This window comes from Geospiza fortis, unplaced genomic scaffold (genome assembly GCF_000277835.1).
Source record: "Geospiza fortis unplaced genomic scaffold, GeoFor_1.0 scaffold29, whole genome shotgun sequence".
Taxonomy (NCBI): domain Eukaryota; kingdom Metazoa; phylum Chordata; class Aves; order Passeriformes; family Thraupidae; genus Geospiza; species Geospiza fortis.
Genome location: NW_005054349.1, coordinates 59,224 through 81,535, shown reverse-complemented (window position 1 = coordinate 81,535; position 22,312 = coordinate 59,224). Strand labels below are relative to the sequence as shown.

Sequence of the window (22,312 nt, the reverse complement as noted above, 5' to 3'; positions counted from 1 at the left end):
ATACAAATTAAGAAACAAGAAAAACAGAGAGGCAGAGGAGCATAAATAAGGTGAAAAGGGAAAGGCACTTTGTTCAAGAAGGTTGGACTGAATTCCCAGCTCAGGACAGCCCTTTCCTCACTACAGCTTGAAGATGCCAAAGTAGGTGTTGCCGTGGCTGTACCTCACTTTTGTGGAGTCTGTCACATTGACAAAGACCATGTCATCTTCCCTGAGGTTGAAGACACCTCCCACACGGATGGACTGGAGTGCACAGACAGTCTTCAAGTGTTTTTCTTCATGTGTCTTCAAGGAGGTCTGTGTCCTTTGTCCTTTCAGCAAGAGCCGGTCCTCTTCTTTGGGGATATGTAAATAAATATAGAGGGTGAAGGGTGCCAAAGACACTTCTGGGGTGCAGAAACTGACTTGGGAGTAGATGTAGTAGAGCCCTGCTTCCTTCACCTTCAGTTTCCCCTCCTTGTTGGATATCAAGCTGTTTGTGGGGCCATACATGGTCTCCCTCCACTCCAGCACTGTAGGGAGAGAGCATGGCAGGTGAGATCAGAGAAGGAGACTTCCAGTTTGGCAGGCTGATTTGGGGGGACACCCACAGACATCTGGCCTCAAAGCCTCTGTCTGTCTGTGAGGTGCAGTTAGCGGGGTACCCAGCCGAGGACACCCTCCCCAGCCCAGGGGAGCAGGGACCCTTCCCCAAGGCCAGAGCAGATTTAACCCTTGTTTGCTGATCACTGGCTTTGTCAGCCTTGACTGGATACGTGAGTGGAGGTACATTTAGCTTCCTTCATCCAGCCAAGTGGAAATGCTTTGGGAGGAGGATTGCTTGTGTTTACCACAACAGACCAAACAGTGTCACTTCCATTTGCTGCCTTCATGGACTTCAGTGGGACACCCTTCAAACCCTCAGAGCACTACGAAAATATGCTGCAACTCTGCTCTTAAGAGCCTTCGATCCCAGTTTTTTTCCATCTGGGGGCTGCCTTTCCTCTAGAGTCCTTCCTCCTTTTGGCCTCTGGAGATGGCAAGGCTTTACCAAGGAAGTACAAAAATTAACATTGCACAGTTGCTATCCCCACCTAAGTGCAGAGCTGCAAGGGCTTAGCACAATGAGCGCTGTTTCCCATTGCCAGGACCACGGCCCACACAGATCAGGTGATGCCATGGATTTTGGGACACGTTTGGTGTCATCACAGTAGCTCATGTGGTTAATGCAGATAAGCCTATACAGAGACCTGGAAGCCATGGCTGTAGGGGCTGAGCTCAGCTATGACCTCTGCAATTTGGATGTCTGCTTTCCCCAGCCTACAGAGACACCTGGAAGAACAGCCAGGGGGAGCAACTTGGCTCCAAGGGGAATAATGGGTTTGACTACCCCAGCCCAGAGACAGTGTGCCATGGGTAGTCCTGGAGGAGCCACGAAGCCCATGGGCCCTGACCAAGCATCCCACAGGGATATTTCCCCACACAGAGTTGAGCTCCAGGCAACTGCTGCTCTCTGGACTCTGCTTTATAGGCTCAACAAGTGTTTGAGCAGGGAGTTTTAAAATACAGCAAGTTTCTCACTTCTCTGATCTTATCTAGCACTAAGCTTTCCACAGGTAGACTGAGCACCGGTGAAATGTTGCATCAGAGACGGAAAGAGCAGTTGCCGATTACTGTCAGTTACTCCAGAATTAAATCAGAAGTGCTTAGATTGTGAAATTCTTGTCCTTGTCAGACGGAGTGACTGACTGTGCAAGCTCATACTCACTTTGGTAAGCCTTGCTGTTGTGGGAAGTCCCTAAGCTAAGGCCAAGCTGAGGGACAGAGCAGCAAGAGCAACCACAGCCGATACACTGGGATGCAAAAGGACTCAGGCGTTTCTCTCAAACCTGATGTGGCCATGGCTGTGAATAATTACACCTTGACTAAACCAGTTTGGAGCCCTATGTTGCGACTGTAAAGCCCTCAGCTCACCCATCTTACTACCAGGAGCACTATGGGTGAGAAGAGGATTAAATCAGCAGATGCAAATACAAGCAGAGCCCTCCAGCAGCAGCCACCCTAGCAAGAGATGGCCAGGAGAGCAAAAATATCTATTTTAAGAACAAAAGAAAAATAGGAGGTTGCTTTCCTTAAATACAAAGCTAAAAAGTTTTCCACTCATAAAAAACACCGGAAAGATTAAGCCCTTGTGGTGCATTTCTAGGAAGGCACACATAGGGCTACTGAGGACAATTGGGATGTGTGAACCCCACATGGCACAGGAGCACGTGGCGACGTGACCACTGGGAGGTTTGCTGTGTTTTGGGGACACATTTTTGTGCTGGAGTTGTTCTGTCCCGTTCCCCACCCTTAGAGAGCCACAGGGCAGGACTGGGAATGCACACTGCTGTGTCCCTCTGGCTCCCTGGTCAAGGTAGGACCAAGTGAGTCTGTCTTACCTGAGCCCGCCTTGTTGCTCTGCTGACCTGCCAGGTGAACTGCAATTGGCTCCCTCTTCTCTGCTGCAATTTAGAAAGGCCAGTGTTATTGATGCCTTGACACTCACTGTTTCCCCAGTGCTCCTCTGCAGGGACTGCAGCACCTTCTGCCCTTAATGTTTCTCTATAGGCAAAGACATCATCTCCAGATTCCACCCCCAGCCCAGAGTGAGGCAGGACTCCACTCAGCAAAGACCTGCAGGTGCCTCTGAGGTAAAGCCTCTCATGGATGAAGCCTGCGGAGGAGATGGTGCCACCTCGCCCACCACTGGAACAGGACCTGGGTGTGCCCACACCTCACCTGCCGCAGATGTTTCATTCTTGTGCATCACATGGGGATGCTCGTAGTGCTCAGGACCTGCCACGTAAAAAGGCCACAGATTTAATTTTGAGCTCAATTTCAACAACTTCAGACTGTCTTCTCTGACACCCAGAACTGCCTGCCCTGGGGAGACAGCCATGCCCAGTGTCCCCCTCTGCCAGCTCACACTGAGCTCAGTCCTACACCCACGAGGATGTTCCAAACTCCAACCCATACCCTGCCTCCACACCATGCCCTGAGAAACTCATGGGCTGTTGAAGGAAACCGCTTCCCAGGCCAAGGAACTTCCCCTGCCCCAGCAAGTCATGAGTGCACTGGCTACACCAGGAAACTCACCTCTCTGCATTTCAAACTTGGGCTGCTCCTTGGGGGGTCCATCCTGTTACAACGGAAAAAATATATGTTTTTTTTTCAAAATCAATGATTTTGAAAGTTTCTATATAAAAGATGCTCTGGTCATTGCTAAGGTTGGTGATATTTAACTCCAACAGCCCTGTCAGTTCATGACAGAGTATATCTGAAGCCAGAGAGCCCCTCTTGTACCTTCCCCAGCTTCACATATGATCATGGGCTATTTGCAGCAATGAGTTTATAGGGTTTATGGTCTTAGGCTTTATTCATTATTAAAATGATAGGTAAAGTTTATTGACAACAATAAGATAAACAAACAAGAAAAATCTCCTTTTCATGTGGCAGAGCCATGATGTAAGTGCTGCCAATGTACACCCCTGCCCTGCAGTTGGGGTTTTCAGGACTGCTGACCACAGCCTACCTCAGATACAATTTTTGGTGGTCTGTTGGGTACTGTTGCAAACCTGAAGATTTAGCTGAGACAGGTTTAGCTGAGGAGTTTGTTGTCATCAGGCAGTGACAATGAAGAAGAAATGTTCCTCTCCTGTCTACTCCAGCCAGCACAGCCACAGAGCAGTGAATTCAGGGCTGAGCAGGATGAGAGCACCTCATTGCAATGCATGTTGCAATGCAAATTGGCTCTTCTGCATCCAAATGTGAGGACCCTGATCCAACTAGAGATGCCATCTCTGAGTCCATGGGGTGGCAATTTGCATAGCACCCTCATGCTCCTTCTCACTGGTTGCCAGGGCTGTTTCCTGGCCCAAGCCTTGCACTGTCATTGACACCTGGGCAAAGTGGGCAGAAATGTGTTCCCAGTGGCAGGTGGCCACAAGCATCCTCACAGCCACCCAGCACAGGACTGCAGCTAGGTGCCAGACAACAGAAAATAAATTATTTTCAGACTGGAATCAGGGAGAAGTGCCAAGGTGGCTGTAGCTCCATCCTGCCCACCACAAGGCACAAACACACCATGGCATGTTTCAGCTAGATGTACTCTGATCAAAAGCATTTTAGGAAAAAAATCAATGAGATTTCTCAATAATATCAATATAGTGTAAAAAGAATGCAGTATAAAAAAGGGCATGTGCTACATAGCCTAAAAGTAAAGAGCACCCATGGTTTAAAAAAAAGCTTGGGGTGAAGCTCTGTGTGTGATTGGGAGCCCCTCTCCTTCTTCAGTGGGATCTTTATCCACCCAACTGCATGTACCTTGCACTGGATGTTCTGGAAGCCCTTTATAACCTTTTCACAGTCCAATAATGTCGACTTCTGACCTTCTGCTGTCTGACATTTCTGAACTTTCTTCAGGAAGATGTAATCTTCATTTAAGCTCAACATCTCTTCCGTCTACCAACAGAGGAGAGAGAGGAGGATCAATGGGATGTTAGTAGGAAACCTGCAACAGCTGGCAGCAGAGCCATGCTGCATTCCTACCAGCAACAAATCCAGCCTGGGAAGCTCAGGGTCGGACGTTCAGCACTGGAATGAGGTGGGCAGACAAACCGTGGGCAGCAAGAGCTCCCACCAGACACCCAACACAGCATCTGTGCCCTCATCCGCTGGGAACTGAACCCATGGAGCTCACCCTGAATGGCAATGCTAGGTGACAGGAGGATTGCTAAAGATCTGTGGCATTCACATTCTCTGAACCTGAGAGAATCAGTGAGAGAAGCAGAGAAAAGAAAGAAAAAAACTATTCTTATCTCAATGGCTACTCCTCTTGTTGTTCACAAGTGGAATGCACTGTGGAAGATTGTTTACCTGAAGGAAATTGGTAATTGGATTCTGGTGTGAGTATTTTGATTCATTGACCAATTGAATCCATGTGTGTGTGTCGGGACTGTTGGCAGACAGTCACAAGATTCTGTGCAGTCGAGTTGAGTGCTTTGTGCAGATTCAGTTTAGATGTAATGTAATATAGAATAATATAGTATAATAAAGTAATTAATTAGCCTTCTGATAAGATGGAGTCCTCCTCATAATTTCTTGCCTTCATTGGGCTTGCCCTGCTTTTTCAATAAGTATCTATCTTCTATCACCTTGATAATTAATTTAAATGTCCATCTCTAACTTTTCCTAAAGAAACAGAAATCCCAGTGGGTGGCTCAGGAGTTTTGCAGGTCCTTCCCCAATGGCCTGAGCAGGCAGCTGGGATGCTCACTCAGCCCCTCACTGCCCTGTCCACTCAGAGGGGTTTAAACTTTTTTTCTACTGACTTATTGACTAAAAGCATTGCCAGCAAAACAAAACAACATGTAGGTTGGGGCTGAATTGTGCGAAGATCTTCAGATTAAAAAAAAATCAGAAAGCCAATAAGAAAATTATTAAATGCATCCAAATACTGATTTTTATATTTACACCTGTTTGGGTTTTTTTGGTTGGTTTTTTGTTCCTTGTAAAAACCTAACATTCAGTTAAGTGGTAAAGAGGAAGTGCAGCTGGACATGAAGACACACAGCCGGGCAGAGAGCTCAGCACAGGTAGCACTAAGATATGGAGGATCAGATTTGAAGCCCTGCCACAAGCTCTGAAGGCAACTGAAATCTTCTTGCCACCTGTGACTGCATTTCAGCTGCCTCTGATCCTCGGCCATGTACCCCTGTAGTCACATTTCCCTCTGCCAGAGACCCTCTACACATTCCTTCATGAGAGCCTGCAACCTCCATGCAGTGAAGTCCCCTTCAACACATCTAATATTAAAGCCCCTCTAGCTCAACATTGTTCTCCACCCTTGTAGATCAGAAACCACACATCTAAATTTCAATTTAAGTTGAAACAACACATGTAAAAATCAGTAACATCCACCATATCAGTGTATCAGGTAAGAAAAATGCATGCTGGGTTTTAGGCACATATTTCTTGAGCAGGCAGTCATTTCTGGCTTGAAGTAAAGTAGCTTTGGATTGGTGATTTTAGGCATCATGCAGTGCAGCTGCAGCCATACCAACCTCAAAAACGTCTTTCTGGACTTTAACTTTTTCGTAGATATTGTCTCAGGTATGGGACAGGATCACTAGTACTGTGTACCTTCAAAAACAGAGGAAGTACTAAGGTCCAGTCTTTTCTTCCCTAACCTACACGGCTGCACCTGAAGTGAGATGTTGATAAACACACTGAAACATTAAAAAAAAATTATTTCTGGACCTTTCATTCTCTCAGTTAATGTCACAGTGCTAAGAAGTGCTACAAAATCAGAAAAAACCACCACCAGTCTAAAACAGCCATTTGCATGCCTAAACCACACCCTCTTGTCGTCAGACTAGCCACCAGCTAGCAGATTTATTCCAGGTGTCTCTTGGCAATTGGTCATTCTCTTTTTGTTAGCAAGGAGAACAGATCTCCCACATATTCTCATGGCAAATTAAAGCAGAAATGAGAGCATGGGTGAGATAAATGGTACTGCTACCTCTATCCAGTGGTCAGCACCATTTTACACCATGTTCATCCTCCTGATGAGCAGATCTCACCAGACCCGAGGTCAAAGCATGCCAGCAATCCAGCAGGGACAGAGACAACTTTCTCTCTCTGCTTACCTTATCCATCTTCATGTGAAGATACAAACAGAAGAGCACGGTCCCAATGGTCTGCACTACAATAAATACACTGAGGAAGCCCATGAACATTTTCATGATGCCAGGAGATGTGCTGCTGATAGGACGGGGTGCCTCAGGGCCATAGGGTTCGTTCATCCTCCGTGTACGTTGCTGGGGCTCCTCCAAATGCACTGCTTGCAAGTAGCATGAGAACTGTTGTGCGAGCGTCTGCTGCTCAGGGGATACAGGGTACAGCAACCTACACTTCCTGGAAAAAGCTCTTCATAGTGGGTAGGTTTGTTCACTACCATCTCCCACAACAAACAACAACAAAAAAGTTGCTTAGACTTCCTTCTCTGTTGCACTTCCATGCTTTTTCCTACTGTTCTACCAGAAACAGAGAAAGGTTCTTATTTTGTATATTCATATCTGCCTTTGAATCACTCAAAAATATTCCCCGGTGGATTTTTTTTACTGTTGTGGATGAAAGTTCTCTGACAAGTTGCCGTAAAAGAAATGTACACTGAATACAAATAAAGAGCTTCTGAGCAGCACTGTGGGCTGCCAGGGGCTGGGAAACACTCAGAGATTTGGTTGTTTCTCAAAAGGGGAAGAATAACTTTTTCCTTTTGATTCCCTCTAAGACAAGGATGATTTCTGCAGTGAAGATGCTTGGCTGAGGCAGGTGGGTTGTGCTGGTTTCTACTTTCCCTTGTGCTACCCCTGGCTGATGTCTCTGCCTGGGTAGGCTGGATGATCTCGGAGAAAGGACCATCTGTACAGACACTGTAACCCTGGTGTGGGCACAGCTTTCATGCTCCTTAGCAGACAATGGGACTTCGAGCTTGGTGCTTGGCTATTAGTTTGCAGAGACAAGTTTTAAGTCGCTTTCTTGATACCCTAGTGAGGTGCTCACCCTGTACCCAAGGGCACAAGCCATCTCATACCCTGCCCCACTTATTCCTGTTACCTGTATCTATGTACCTAGACATGAAAAGGGGTGTTGGAAATGCCAGATACTCTGGCCAGCTTCTGACCTCCCATCATCACTGCCATGCAACTTAGAGAAACCCATGTCCCCTCTACACCCGAACGCCTCTCGAGCTGGCTGCAGGGAGGTGAGGTCCTGCCCCCCAGCTCTTCAGGAATCCAACATTCATGAGTACATGTAATGCTGCTAAAATAATACACCAAGTAAATACCAGGGGGTCCTCATTGCTTGCAACAGGGGACAGACCTCATTTTTTCCATGTAAAGAGAATATATGTGGGGGTTTGTTGGGATGCAGAGGAGGGGGGCTGCAAGAATATGTTGAGGAGGACTGGAGTGCTGATTTGAAGGCTTCATCAACCATCATGTAGAGTTGTTTTGAAAGTGGTATGCTAGAGGAGATGTTCTTATCAGATGTGCACACAGCTAATACAGGGTTGGATCGTGTTGGTGGGGGGTGCCGAACAGGTCCTGCTTGCCAGCAGCCACAGGAGAGGAGGGTACACAGTGCCTTTTGGGGCTCCTCAGAGCACTGCAGGATGGAGTCCAGCATCTGCTTTTCCTATCTGCCTTCTTTCCCGCATCCTGCCCTGTGTGGTTAAGGTGTTATGAGCTGCAAATGCAAATGCTGGTAACAAAGCACAAACACCTCTGCAACTGAATAAGGGTTTGACCTTAGCAGGTCACTGTGCTCCTAAATATAACATCCTAATCACAAGTGTGGGATGGCTTCAGGGTCTTTGTGGGCAGCATTTGAGTAACAGGGCAGAGGATGCCTTGGGGTTGAGGCCCTAGCCGGTGCTTTGGAGTCATGTAACCCTTCAGCTTGCCAGGACTGTCACACCTCTGCAGTGAGGCGTAGGGCTCATCCTTTGGGAAGAGACTGCCAGCTCCGAGGTCAGCTCCCCTTTTGCCTCCTAGACTAGAGAGTAGCTGCTCAAGTCCATCCCCTTGAATGCCCATACTCTGAGGGCTGCCCACACACCCTGACCATCCAAGGGCTGCCTTGCTGCTCAGCTCACCAGGGCTTTCCAGTCTCCTCAGGAGTGTCCTCCCAGTGGCAACAAGGTGCCATAAACAGTGCTGGGAATACAATAGTTGTGTCCCCAAAGGGGGTCTCCTCAGTATCACTGAGCTTTGGGCCTGGTCCCTCAGGCTTGCAGCTCTGCTGCGCAGAGGACCAAGCCTGCTCACAGCCTGGGGCCACTGCCAAGTGCCTGATTTTATTTCTTTTTGTCTCAAAATTGCCATAATCTTTGGAAAGGCCCAGCCTGGTCTCCTCTCAGGCATCTGGTCTGACACCAAGCTCCTGCATACTGTCCCGATCATGGCAAGTTTGCCATAGGCAGAAAGCCATTTGAAAATCCCCAATAATACACCAGACAGCTGAGGGCCACAAGGCCACAGTGGGGAGCAGCATCAGCTTCCTGAAGTTCTCATGCTTTGCCCTTAGCCTCACCACACTCAGCAGCATTTTCCAGGGCTCTTTAGCGTTTCCTCTAAATTTAACACATCTGGGGGAAGTCACTACATGTGAAACTAAATTATATGACAAGTCATCATTTAATACTGTTCCCGAATGTGTTGGGACAGAGGCAGCCAACAATGTGTGAAACCACAGTGCTGAGTGTTGCAGAGAGTTTTTGCACAGCTATTCCTGAGCCCTGGCTTTCCCCAGTGGACAAAACCTTTCCAAACACATTTCTGTAGAGCCGCCTGCTTCACTGAAATGAGAAGAGCCTGTAGGAAATGTTGAAAAGACCAAGCATGTCACTGGTCCCATTGCATGCTCCTTGATGGAGGCTGGAGCCCTAGATGGGCTGACAAGTTTAGTCAGGAGGATGGGGAAGAGCTCCACTTTTGAGTACCCAGCACAGAACATCACTGTTGGCCGCCAGTGCTGCAAACCAGGAAACTAAGTTGCTCCTTGACAGCACCCAGATAGGAGAAACCAGGTGGAAAATATGACAGGCTCCTCTTCAGGAAGCCATTGCTCCACACCAGCAATCCAGCCCCTTGCTGCTGCAACTGGCGGGGATCAACCCTTGTGAGCTGTCCACTCTGCAGCACCTGCTCCTGAGGCTTCTACGGCTCAACCTGGACCACCACAGCTGCAGAGCAGGGGTGTTGGATCAGACAGGAGGAGCTGACCAAGCCCTGTGGCAGGCAGACCTCCAATGAGCCATTCTGGCACTGTGACTGTTCAGAGCCAGGCAACCCAGGGACCTGCTGCAGGGTATGTGGAGCTGTCGGCCTCTTGGGACCTACTCTATTGCCACCTCAAATGGATAGGAGGGATGGAGGGGGAGGGGGATGCATATCCCTGACTGTTTGGCTGCTGTAGGAACATGAGGGAGCGTAGCAAAATAGGGAACACAGTCTTAGGGAAAGTGGGACCCAGAGAGATGATGGGCAAGGAAGAGAGGACCCAACAGCAGAAGGAACAGTCTGCCTTCATGGGATAATCCCAGGGAAGATGAAGTCACATCTTCACCTGGTGATGAGCCCATCACCAAGAAACCAATCAGGTTTTCTTTCACGTCCCAAACTCTCTGAACGTAACCATACCCACCCACTTGTGAACCCAAACTGGTACAGTTGCTCCAGCCAGATAACCCCTGGGTGAGATGATGGGAAAATGTGATCCGCTGCTTGAATTCCTATTGCCCGAGTTGTGGTATTTCCGCTGATCAGCAAATTGTCTCCATTCGTATTCGGTGTTCTGAGTTTTGTTTACTGAGAAAATATCCGGTCGCCTGCCCCTGTGATCTGTCAAAGGCTGGGAGCATCTCTGAAGGCAGCAAGGTGAAAGCTGCTGAGAAGAGAGTGATTTTTTGGGGTTTTCTGGGTGCATGCTGTGGTTTCTTGACTAGCTTTTTAAAATGTGATGCTTCCCCACATGCTCTTTATAATTAACAAAAGCTGGGTGTTGTGCAGTCCTAAGAGCAATACACTCGAAAAGAAGATTTTATTCTGAGTCAGAAAAGGAGTTTGCCTGCAATGCCGTGGGAGGGATGCAGAAAGGAATCTATGAGAGAAACCTAAATTAAGCCCCTTCAGCCCAAGGCCAGGGGCAGAAGGGAAATTTGAATTTTTCTGCCATTTGCTTTTTAATTTCTTTAGATTTTTCACTCTTCTGTACCTTCTGAGCTCTCATGTCTCCAGGACAACCCTGCCGTCAGAGAGGAAGAGGGAACAGATATAGCCAGAGCACCGCAGAAAACATCACAGAGAAGGAAAGGTTGCATTACGGTTTCTGTTCACTATCTACCTCAGTCGAATAAGATAAAATTCTTGGAGTCCAGAGCAGCAAGAAGAAGTTTCAGAGAGAGAAAAACATGTCAGTCCTTGTGAAAGCCACATCCCCCTGAGTAAGAGAAGAGCATAATATGCAGGTTGTAGCCACCATGGTGGCAATGGCAGGCTGCAGCCCCATTGCTTGCCATGGTCCTCAGCCATAGAGAAACCCATGTGGAGATGAGCAAAAGTTCCAAGCTCCAGCAGATGTGAACACAGCAGGTAGATTAGATCAGATGTACAGTGTCATCTCCACTGCATTTTCCCTGCACATGTGAGAGAACATCTGCCCCTCCAGACATCTTCTCTGCCACCATCCGGAGCAGCAAAGAACAATAGAAAAAGAGTAACAGGGGGTGGCACTGGGGTACTGCTGTCCCTCTGAGCAACCCTGTTCCAAGGGTCACTGTCCCCTGTGCCCTCTTCCCTCCTTGCCCCCTCACCTCCCTGCCCTTCTGTACAATCCACAGTTGCACCTGAGCCAGACTTTTCCCTGGGGAACTGAGGTGGGTGGAGAGCAGGCAACAGCAAAGAAACAAGCCCCAGTGACCCCACAGAGGATGGAAGGCCCTGGAGGGCATGTGGCTTTCATGCCACATCTGGGTGACAATGCCAGCCTTGCTGTGCTGAGCCACAAAGAGCACCTGGCCTTGGAACTGCTGAGCTTTGCAGTAGCTGCAAAACCACAAATGGCACTAGAAGCTTCTTGCTGTGAAGACTGCACCTACTCCTCCCAACTTCCTAAAAATAGAGCCCAGTGTGGGGAGGCCCACGGCCCTGGCCCTGCCAAACAAGCCCCTCTTGCCTGAGTCACGGCGGAAGGGAGCAGAACATCCCATGCCATCCCCCATTCTCAGTGAAAGCTGCTCTCCCTGCATGGGGTGCGGGGGCCTGCACCCATCAAAACCACAGTGAAACGTCCCAGCGAGGCTCTGCCTTTTCATGTTGTGAAAGAAGGGAGGAGTGGGGGAAAACAAAACCCGGGGTGGCTGCAGGGCTCGCAGTACCAGTGCTGCCTCCCACAGCATGGCACGATGGGTGGGTGGGGAGGGTCCTAGCATCACCTTTGCATCTCTCCTTCCTCTCTGCCTGTCCCGTTGGGACAAAAAGGTAGACAGGACTGCCTGTTCAGCATTCATGTGGGACACACAAACAAAACAAAAGCCTCAGAAGGAGAGGGAGGATGCTGCCATTCCTCTCCCCACTGTGGGGCTTAGACCAGTCCAGCCACGACTGCAACTGGCTCCAAGTACTTGCTGGGCTCCACAAACAAACCTTGCCACTACCCAGACTTGCCTTGCCAGAGCCACCTCAGCTCCCACCACCCCACAAGGGTCCCTGGCCACCGGCTGGGACATTCCAATGCATCAAGGCATTGAGTCTCATGGACAGCTTCACAGCTCTTGACCAAAGTCCAGGAGGAGATGTCATGTGCAGCTCTGGGATGGATGGGATCCCAAGGATTTCGTGGGCGTTCGTGTCCTGGGAGGTGGGTAAGGCGCAACCCGAATCAGCTGTTGTTCCACTCAGTCTTTCTCTCCTTTCCCTCCCTCCACAGGTCCAGGTTTGCAGTGAGCCTTCACCATGGCTGAGTCCAGGGCTGGCCATGCTTGGTTATTCCACTGGGGCTGCACAGCGACACATCCTACAGCAAATCATCTGGATCCTGACTGAAACTTACCAAGACATGAGCAATCTCCCAAGGCAGATTTGGCAGATACTTGTTCAATCTTTTCCGTGTTTCTTCTCCATTACACCACAATCCCCTTGCCATGGCAATATTAATGCAAATTACCCATCTTTTCCCAAACCCTTCATACATCAAGCTCCACAAGGCTCTCATCACAGGGCTTTCTTCACTGCTATGGGAATCACATCTATGGCTATTCACTCCTCCCTTTTCAGTCTTTGCTGTCATTTATCCTCCCTCCTCGATGATTGTGGATCCCTAGGGGGCTTGTTCTCCAACCTCTAGATAACTAGGATCCCACTGGGGTCACACACAGCCCCAAGGTGAGCAAGAGAGGGTGACACTGCTGTCAGTGGCAGGAGATGAGCCAGGAAGGGTGAGTGGCCAAAGGCGTGAGGGGCAGACTCAGGACCTGAGAGCTTAGGGGAGGAAATCCTCAGCCTCTACTTGGGACTAACCAACCCCATGGAGAAGGCAGCACCAGGGGCAGGTGGAAATTCACATGCAGCCGTCTCAGTCGGGGAGCCCAACCAAGACACAGCATGCATGGTCAGAGGCAGCAAAACCAGTCTTTAATCTCTTGTAAAGCAATGCAAAGGCAGAGCAGTGCTGCCTTCCATGCATGTTCAGACATTGCAGTGCTGTCACACAGCCCTTTTGCCTCAGAGCTGTAAGCCAGGGTCCTCTGAGCAGGTCATGTTGGCATCACATGGAGCCCTTTCCCTGCATGCTTCCAGTCCTGTCTCAGCTGTGGCATGATGATGGGAATGCTCAACCCAGCTCCAGCCTGAGCTTGCTCCTTGGCCAGGCTGAATACCTACAGCTCTGGGGCATCGTCTTGGTAACAAATCCCCCATAAAATCCCTGTGAACCTGTGAGAGAGCAGAGAACAAGTCTGCCATCTACTGATTCCTCCAGCTGCTCTCCCTGCCTGATCCACATCTCCATCGCTGCCTCACACAGCCATCTGGAAAATTGTGGCTAAAAATGAAGGGTGTCCATGCTGGAATGTGATGCCACAGGAGACGCCAGAGAAGCCCTGCAGTCAAGCCCACATCTTGCCTCAACTGCCCAGTGGCCCAGGGATGTAGCCACAGTTCAGGCTGCAGAGGCAAAAAGAGCAAAGTAAAGATGCAAAAGCTGCTGCTGACATAACAATGTACTTTGTTCTCATGCCAGGGACAAAAGCTGCTCAGAGAAAATAAAAAGTCTGGTTTCCATAAAACATGGATGTTTCAGGAATTCCTCCATCTGAAGAGACCTCAGGTGCAGGTTTCCTTTGCAAGGAAGTGGCACCTCATGATTGGTGAGTGCATTGTCAAGGTTTACAATGGCTTTCCCCACAGTTCATGGGAGCAGGGCTGGCTCAGTGTGTGCTCAGCCCAAACACTGTGCAAAGCCCCAGGCTTGGGCTGAGCATTGACCCTGCTCAGCTGGTTCTGCTGATGGCCAAAGGAATATAGACAGCCCCCAGACAGAAGTGAATGTCCTCCCTTTTGTAGAAACTCCTGACTGTGGGCTGAGTACAGACAGGTGAGCAGCACAATACCCTACAGAACCATCAGAGGTGGCTCCAGCCTGGGTGGATCACAGCCAGCAAGGCTCTGACATGAAAGCAGGTCATCTCCAGGAGGATGCTGCAGCCCCAGCTCCTGCATCCCACTGATGCTGGGAGCAAAGCCACTAAAATTTCTAGGTACCAGAGACTCTTACTGGCAGACAGAGGGTGCTTCTTGGAGCTCACTGTCTATTTACAGAGGCTTGCAGACCTCAGCTCATCTCATATTTACCACAGGGGCCAGAGGTGCATCCAGGTAGCATCTGTAGAACATCGGCCTTCTTGTATCCCCATGCCCAGCCTCTCTCCCACCATACTCAGGCTGTGACAGGCTGGTGGCTGGAAACCCTTGAATGTGTCAGCTGCGTCATCCTTGCTAGAGCTTTCCCACAAGTTGTGAAAAAAATTGTGTAGAAAAAACAGAGAAACATAGCTTGTTCAAGCACTCTGTTTCAGGAGATGATGGTGCTAAAAAAAACCCCAAACCAGAGATGATTATCCACATGCAGGTCCCTCCGGGATGAAGTCACACCAGAGGAACAAGTTTCTCATGGAGAAGACTTCTGCAAATATAACTCATGCACAAAAAATCAGACACAGGGCTATATGTCTCATGAGTGGATGCTACCTATGGGTCCAGATCACCACATCAAATTGCAGGGCCATGGGATTTCAGCTTCTTTGCTGGTGCCCAGGCTCATCCAGAGTCCCTGGCAGCAGACAAGACCTGGCCTAAGGACACACAGATGCTTTTCAGGACCCACGTTTTCTTTCCAGAGCAGCTCCCTAATAAGTTGTTGGACATATTTCTTCTCACTCACTTGAATGAGTCACCAAACCCCAGAGGCTCTAATTCTCTTTTAGCAGAAAAGCAACCTTATTTCAAAGTGGAAAATCCTTGACCTGAAGCACCCTGCACAGCTGGAGGGAAGTATTATGCAGAGGTGATGCAGTCAGAGAGGCTTGAATGCTGGAATGGCCACTTCACTGTAAAATACAGTGAAAGGAAAACCCCAGACACCCTGTTCAAGGAAAACACTACTTGCACTAAGCCTAAGGACAGGGAAAAAAGGACCATTTCTCCCCACTGTTCAGGGAGGGGAAGATGAACATGCAACAATCACCATTTTGCTGAGCCACAAGGAAATCTACCCACGTAAGTATTGTGTTGTCATCTCTATGACAGTAATTGGGGGAACCATACCAGAAACTGGGTTCAGTGGTTGGACAGGAAGGAAAGCAAACCTAGAGCACATCCCAATTTGTGCCCTCGGCATCAGCCTCCTTGGATCCCCTTGCAGACCATGGGCCAGCCAGGATGCGGATCCTGTTTGCCTTTGGGATCTGGGCATATAGATGGAGAGATCTGGAAGGCAGGACACTCACTTTCTCTTGCTGCCTGTGTCTGATTGCTTGTGATACCTTAGATAAGTCACCTGGTCTCAGTTTCATCAATGGTGAAATGAGGCATCTTTATTTCTGGGTAAAGATCCAGAGATATAAACAGCCAAATAGATTCAGCCTACATAGAAAATAATCACTATGCCAGCTCTAATCGGCAGAGCAATACAATTTCAAAGTGCGTTGTATCTTGAAGTGAGGCTGCAGGATAAGCAAAATCTTTCTGCCCCACGCCCCCCACGCTGAGTCTGTTTTGGACATGATGGTAATTTCAGAGTCATATCCAAGCCCTTATGTCAAAATTTTTACATCTTCCTCCCCTGTCTTGTTGAGTGGCTGGGTGGGCATCTGGCAGCAAGGTCAAGGATCTCAGCCCTCCCATGAGCTACCCTTGAGTTCCTACTCTGCAATGCAGTTCCCAAGGAACATCACTGCTTTTCCTGGCTTCCTTTCCCAGGAATTCATCCTAATTTTCCAAGAACTGAGCTGAATCACTACAGCTGTTAATGATGTCGTGCAATGCTGGGTCTTAGTGTTGCCACAAGCACACAGCTGTGAAGCTCTGTTACACTGACACATGATGCAGAGAGACTAAGTCACAGCCTGGATTTTGTGCAGGAAGCCAAATTTATCCCAAATTTCCTTCATAACAGCAGAGCATGCAACCTCTGGAGTGGTTGTTGGGGGTCTTTGAAAAGAGGAGCCAGGTGGGATTTTTTTAAGTTTTGCAGGGCAAAAAAATCAATGGAACCAAAAGTAGGTTCACACCACAGTGCCCACCCATGCAAAACTATCACGAACCACAAAACCAGGTAATTACACAATCTCCTTCCAATGTTTACTAGGTTCATTTTCTCAGCACTGGCTGCTGCTTACAGCAGCCTCAGAAGACTTTAGGTAGAAAGGACCTCTTGGTCTGCAATAGCCAGAAAACCCATTGAGCTTGTCCTAGGGGGTAGAAGCGTATGATTCAGGTTTCTGAGAATGAGCTCCCAGTTTTCAAATAATCCTGAAAGAGTTATGTACAAACTCAGAGCTCTCACAGCACCTTCATTCACATACCTGAGATCACAGGGAAAAGACATAAAGCAAAATTTCCACCCTGTGTGGTGAGGAAGGACAGGCATCTCCCAGGAGAATAGAGCTGAAGTCCAAGATGCCTTGGAAAGAACTGTTTGGAAGGGTCAGGTCTGATTGACAGCAGGCAACGGGTATCTCTCAGACAAACTATGTCCTTTAAGCCCATTTCAGGAGCTGCCAAACTCTGTCCCCACTGATATCCACACCAGGTTCCCCAGGTTCTCTTTGGTCATGGCCAAAGGCACTATCACAAAGAAAAGAACTGGATAATCACTCCTTGCTCTAAGCAGATTTACCAAAACCCTGATATATATCTCTCTAGACTTGGCAAGAAGCACAATTTACAATCCCTTCGCAGAGGTGGGGGCATGCCACCCTGCTTGCGTGGCACAGGAGAAGCAATATTCCCTGGAAACCTCCACTGCAATGTCCTCTTCATAGCCTGTGGATAATCTGTGTTCATAGGATGGGGCAACTTTCTGCTCCACCCCAGAATGAAGAGGAAATTTCTTCCCTAACAGCCACCACAACAACCCTTTGCAATGAGGTGGCTCTGCTGGGTGGCCACATGGCAGTGAGTCCTTCATAAAATTATGCCTCAGATAGGAAAAAGGCCAGAACTCTGCATGGGAAATTAAAAGCTCTTGAAATTCCATAGCTCTCTTGGAGATATTAATGTACAAAATTAATGAGGAGCCCTCGAGGGTTTCATACATCTGTCCAATGTGCAGCCTTGGTGAGTATGAAACCCCAGCATTTGCAGCTCTGGGATGTGATTAAGGCCAAGAAAGAACTGACCAGACACAATTCCTGAATTTCTGGGTTTCTGCAGGGTGTGGTTGTGGCAGGAGCTCTCACATGGATTGGCAGCACATTGCCCAGTGGTTTTGGTCCACACACACAACATCAGAGGATGCGAAATGGGGTTGCATGATGCTCAGTACACACCATCACATGGAGCAAGGGCTGGAAGGCAGCCCACACAAGGCATAAAACCCATCCTACATTAGGATCAAAGATGCAATTCTGATCTCCAAGAGCAGCTGATAACCAAGGAAATTAAGGATTTGTGCACATCAAAGTTTGCTTGTAACTTCCTATGCTGGAGGTTACATCCAGAGAGCTGCATTTCAGAGAGACCTGTGCTTCCTGCTGTCCACCACAGCAGCCCTGAGCTGGAAGCATCACAGTTTGGTCACACACTGCAACAGAAACACCTCTTTCTCCTTGCTTCACCTAGTCTGATCCTTGCTGAGCTGCTCTACAGCTTTCATTTCCTCAGCCCTGAGAATTTGCTGGTTTTACTGATGAAGCGCAGTAATGTGGCACTTCTCCAAGCTGAATCTGATGGAAAGTTTGCCTCCCACACTACACTGCTTGACAGCAGCTCTGGGACACAACGTGGCTCCCTGGGAAACAGCGGTAGCTGTTGAAGCCTGGACCTTAGGAAGCAGACCTGGCTTGCCTACAGCCTGTTACAGTCCACCTTTCAAGGACTAAGGCATGTGCAGAGCACTGTGCCTCGAGCAAGCATGAACTTTGCATTATTCCTCTTACACTGGGCATTGCTGGTGTCTTTACCAAATATCTTTCTCCTTTATCGAAAGGCAAAAAGATATTATTTGTGTTCCTTACCCTAAACCATTACTAATTCTTGGGTCTTTTGCTGGTTATACAGCCGATGCACTGTTTAAAGACTGCAGCAGTAGTAGAGTGTGACAAATGTCAAAGTCCTTGGGTTCATTGAGCATCTTTTCATTCTGAACATCTCCACAGCAGATGAGACTTGTCTGGGTGGAGTCTCTTGGAATTAACATGCCAGCATCATGACATGGCATCTGTCACCCAGGAGCTGCACATGTATCTCTCACAAGCACCAGGAGTTCACTCACAAACCAGAGGCAAACTTGATGGCACATGTGCAAATACATGGCACACCCTCAGGCACACAGAGTGGTAATTACCAGGTGCTGGAATATGCAGAAGTAGTCAGACATTTGGATTTGCTGTTATGACTGTTTTCCTTCCATCCTAGAGGTGGAAGTAACACAAGGAAGGAGATAAAGAGAAAAACTCCAGAAAGCAAAGAGACATGCAGCATTTGCTTGATCCAATGACACAGAGGACTATACACACATGTGAAAACTTGTTGCAGAAAAATACATATAATAACAGGATGAGATCAAGCAACCTTCCTGACTAAGCCGTACTGACACAGCTGGACTTCCCAAGTTAAGAGGAGATGCTCATCCTCTGACCTTGCTGCCCACACACCAGCAGCACCCAAGCACAACACAGAAGCCCAGCAATCCCTAGAGTGTCCCTGCAGAATAAATAATCACAGACAGCACAATCACCAATACTATTATTTTTTCCAAAGAGACCAGCTAAGAATACATCAAATATTTTGAAGCGAGATTTAGGGAGGTCAAAGCTCTGAAAACAAACAAAAAATAATGGATACACTTATCCCTGAATATTCAGTTACACAGCAGCACTGAGCATTCAGAAAAAATGCAACACCAGACTAATTTCCTAAATGGGCAATAACAGTATCTTTCATGGCATAAAGTCTACACGCTCTCAGTATTTTTCCTGTATGCTAGATGAATTAAGTAGAGCATTTTGATTTTAGAGCCACCAAGGATTAGTGAGTGAAGCCATTGCTTCCAAAGGGCTCTAAGGGAAGTTCAGAAACAAACCAGATCTGAATGCAGGCTAGCAAGAAGGGCTCTTAGTTTTACATCCAACCACATTTGATCAGTGAAAACCCAAAAACTGGTTATTACCTGAATAATTCATCCAAACCTACTTTTGAATAATCATAAATCACCAAAGTAGTTGTCAACTGAGACAGCATCAAGAATACATCAAAAGCCAATGTAACAGCTTTAAAAAATCCTGTAAGTGCTTAGAATGGTTTGACTCATTTAATTGCTTAAATCAAGCCAAAATCCAATGTAATGACACCCTTATATACAAAGAATATGTCACAAGTAATGCATCAATAGAAATGCATGTTTTACACAAAGAAGTAAAACTGGTCCTGTGGCAGATGCTCATTTACATATGCATTGATTTAATTATAGATTTCTCTCCCTCCTTTCAAGATTGCTAAAACAGATGAACACAATCTCAGAAATGCACAAAATGAGCCAGAGACACTAGGGACAGTAATTTCTTCCTTTGATAATTCCTACAGAGATGTGCAACATTACTGCTCTTATTGACTTAAAGTCAGAGGCAGGACTGCCACAGCTGCAGCTCCTGATGCTCCACTGCATCTGAGGGAGCCTGTGTCTTCCTTCATAAGGATAAAAGGCAGAATCAGGCCAGGAGATCCTGGGCTTTTCAGTATGTATTAAAGCAGATTTTTGTGTCTGCGGCAGCTGTGTGTATGAGAGACCGGGGTTGGATTTGCACAGGGATATAAATCTGGCTCTTGTGCTCCCCAGTTTGTAAAACCACAGAAAACATTTTTCCCAGTCAAGGAGGAGCAATAGAGAAGGCTCTCATTTCCCTGAAACCCCTCCCCTTCCCAAGCTTCTTCATAAAAACAGGCAGCCATTCTTATTAGTCACTGTTACACGGTTGTTTTGTGCCCTGCAGCCTTTCAGTGTGGGAAAACTGCCTGGAATCAGAGCAGCCTGGCAGCCTGCTGCAGCATCAGCACCCTGCAGGATGATTCCAGAGCTGCTTCCCAAACTGACATTTCTCAAAAGTAGTTTCAGGCTGCTTTCCTGTGAAGCAAGAAAAAAAAAAAACCAACAACAACAAACCCAAACAAATGCAACTGCTTTTTGCTTACAGAGTCTGTGGGCAGACTACAGGTTTCTGTGCAGGCAGGGGGCTCTTGCTTGCACCTGTGCCAGGAGGATGCTGCCCAGGATGCCTTGCAGGGATGAGACACATCCCTGACTTGCTGTCTGCCCATGTCTGTGAGCTCCACTGTGACTGCCTCCTGATCTTCCCTGTTGTCCCACCATACCACGGGTGTTCCTGCAAGACAAGCTCCACAACAGCACATTTTGAGGGGCAGACTTAGAAGCCTCCTCTTCAGACCCTGCTCATCCTCCAGCCCTGTCCTGACTCATGCCCTATCAGCAGCTTAGCCCTGGCCTGGGGAGGGGCAGGGGGAAGGAGACCCACAGACCAACTCTGTTCAATGCACCACCTTAGTGGTGATACATGTGGATTTTATGCCTTAAACCCGTCTAATAAACCGAATTCTCTGTAGTCATTTTTTTGCAGGAAATAGTGGTGCAGCCATGATCCTGGTCCTACAGATTTGAACAAACCCAGAAAAACAGTCCAAATTGTCCAGGGCAGGTGTTGGGTAATCATTTCGTGCTCTGCTTGCAAATGCAGATATCAGTAAGAAGGTGCTTAAATCCTTCATGGAGTAGAGTGGAAACAGGCCCAGCCTCTCCTGCCCCTGCTCTTTTACTCAGAGTAAAACACTAACCTTTGTGCTATGCAGCAAACTCGGGTTTTGGGCATCCACAAGTGGCACAATCCTTAATGTTGTTTTTCTAGCATAGTCCCTTTGTGATTTGCAAGCAAAATAATGCCTGACCTTTGCACACTTGCAGTCAGCAGTCATTAGTGCAACCTTGGAAAGGAGGGGAAAAAGAGTGCTTTCATGCTATTCTTTTCTTAAAATGTGGCACAAATCCAGCACCAACAAGCAATGTGGGGTGGAACTGTGATAGTATCACATGCCTCAAATGTCTTGGTTAGGTGACAGTTTAACTAAAGCCAGGAAGTTTTCCTTAGAATTGACTTAGTCTACCTTGGAAAAGAAAAAAACAAACAACTTTATGCATTAAAAAGTCCAGCTGGAGGACTTTCCTCATTGCCCATCACTTTTAATTAGCTGATGTTTTCCCCTGGAGTGGGTTGAGCACAGCACCCAGACTGCACACATTGCTCTTTGGCTGGGGAGCTGCACATGGCAACTTCTCTTACATATCATTTATCCTGCACATGCTTGAGACTTGATGATGTTTGGGCAGTTCACATGGAGCCCGTGCAGTATGGGTGCTTCTGCACTGCTCTCTAGGGTGACAGGGTCCAACAGACAGCTGGTACAGGATTATTTTAGGCTGTACTCAGTCACTAGAGATGCCCTTTGGGAGTTCAGTACATTCAGTTTCCTTCCATCCACTCAATTTGTTTTTCTGTTTGGCAGAGGGATCTATCTAAAGTGACACCTTGCTCTGGGAACACATGGTATTGGAAGCTAATTGATTGCTTTATAATTCTGAGCATAGAAACGTTTTATTTTTGTGTGGGAAAGAGCTGTTATTGTATCCCTATCTCAGGTGGAAAGGTCATAAGCAAGAGCTGTAATACCGTTGCATTCCAGAATGAAATGCTGCTTGATAATATTGTTATAAGCCTGTGCTGATTCCAGCATTAGCCTTTTAGAGAGATATAGATGGGGAAAACACAAATGTTCCTGGTCAGACACAAATCCAGAGCTTGCAAATCCTGGGCTGGGGCAATGGAAGGAGATAGGGGTACAAGAGGTGAGGATGAAGGTCAGGGAAGCAGCCACTTTTCTCAGGGCTTTACTGTGCCCAACTTGACCCCCACCTAGAAACCAGGCTGGGGGACAGCAGGAAA

General features: G+C 47.8%; 1 protein-coding gene across 2 annotated transcripts in view; it reads right to left on the bottom strand.

Annotated features, from left to right (window-relative positions):
- The window catches only part of CD40LG (CD40 ligand), a 24,200-nt gene continuing 1,888 nt past the window's right edge, over window positions 1-22,312 (bottom strand). The window contains exons 1-6 of one of the 2 annotated variants that reach the window (XM_005423262.1): window positions 6,669-6,878; window positions 4,345-4,482; window positions 3,118-3,160; window positions 2,761-2,817; window positions 2,421-2,483; window positions 1-512 (exon numbers count right to left, since the gene is read on the bottom strand). In XM_005423262.1, coding sequence (XP_005423319.1) covers window positions 121-512; window positions 2,421-2,483; window positions 2,761-2,817; window positions 3,118-3,160; window positions 4,345-4,482; window positions 6,669-6,824 — 849 coding nt within the window. In that variant the 5' untranslated portion in view covers window positions 6,825-6,878 and the 3' untranslated portion in view covers window positions 1-120. Of the gene's footprint in view, window positions 513-2,420; window positions 2,484-2,760; window positions 2,818-3,117; window positions 3,161-4,344; window positions 4,483-6,668; window positions 6,879-22,312 lie in introns of those variants that run through there. The other variant, XM_005423263.2, reaches the window with a different exon arrangement.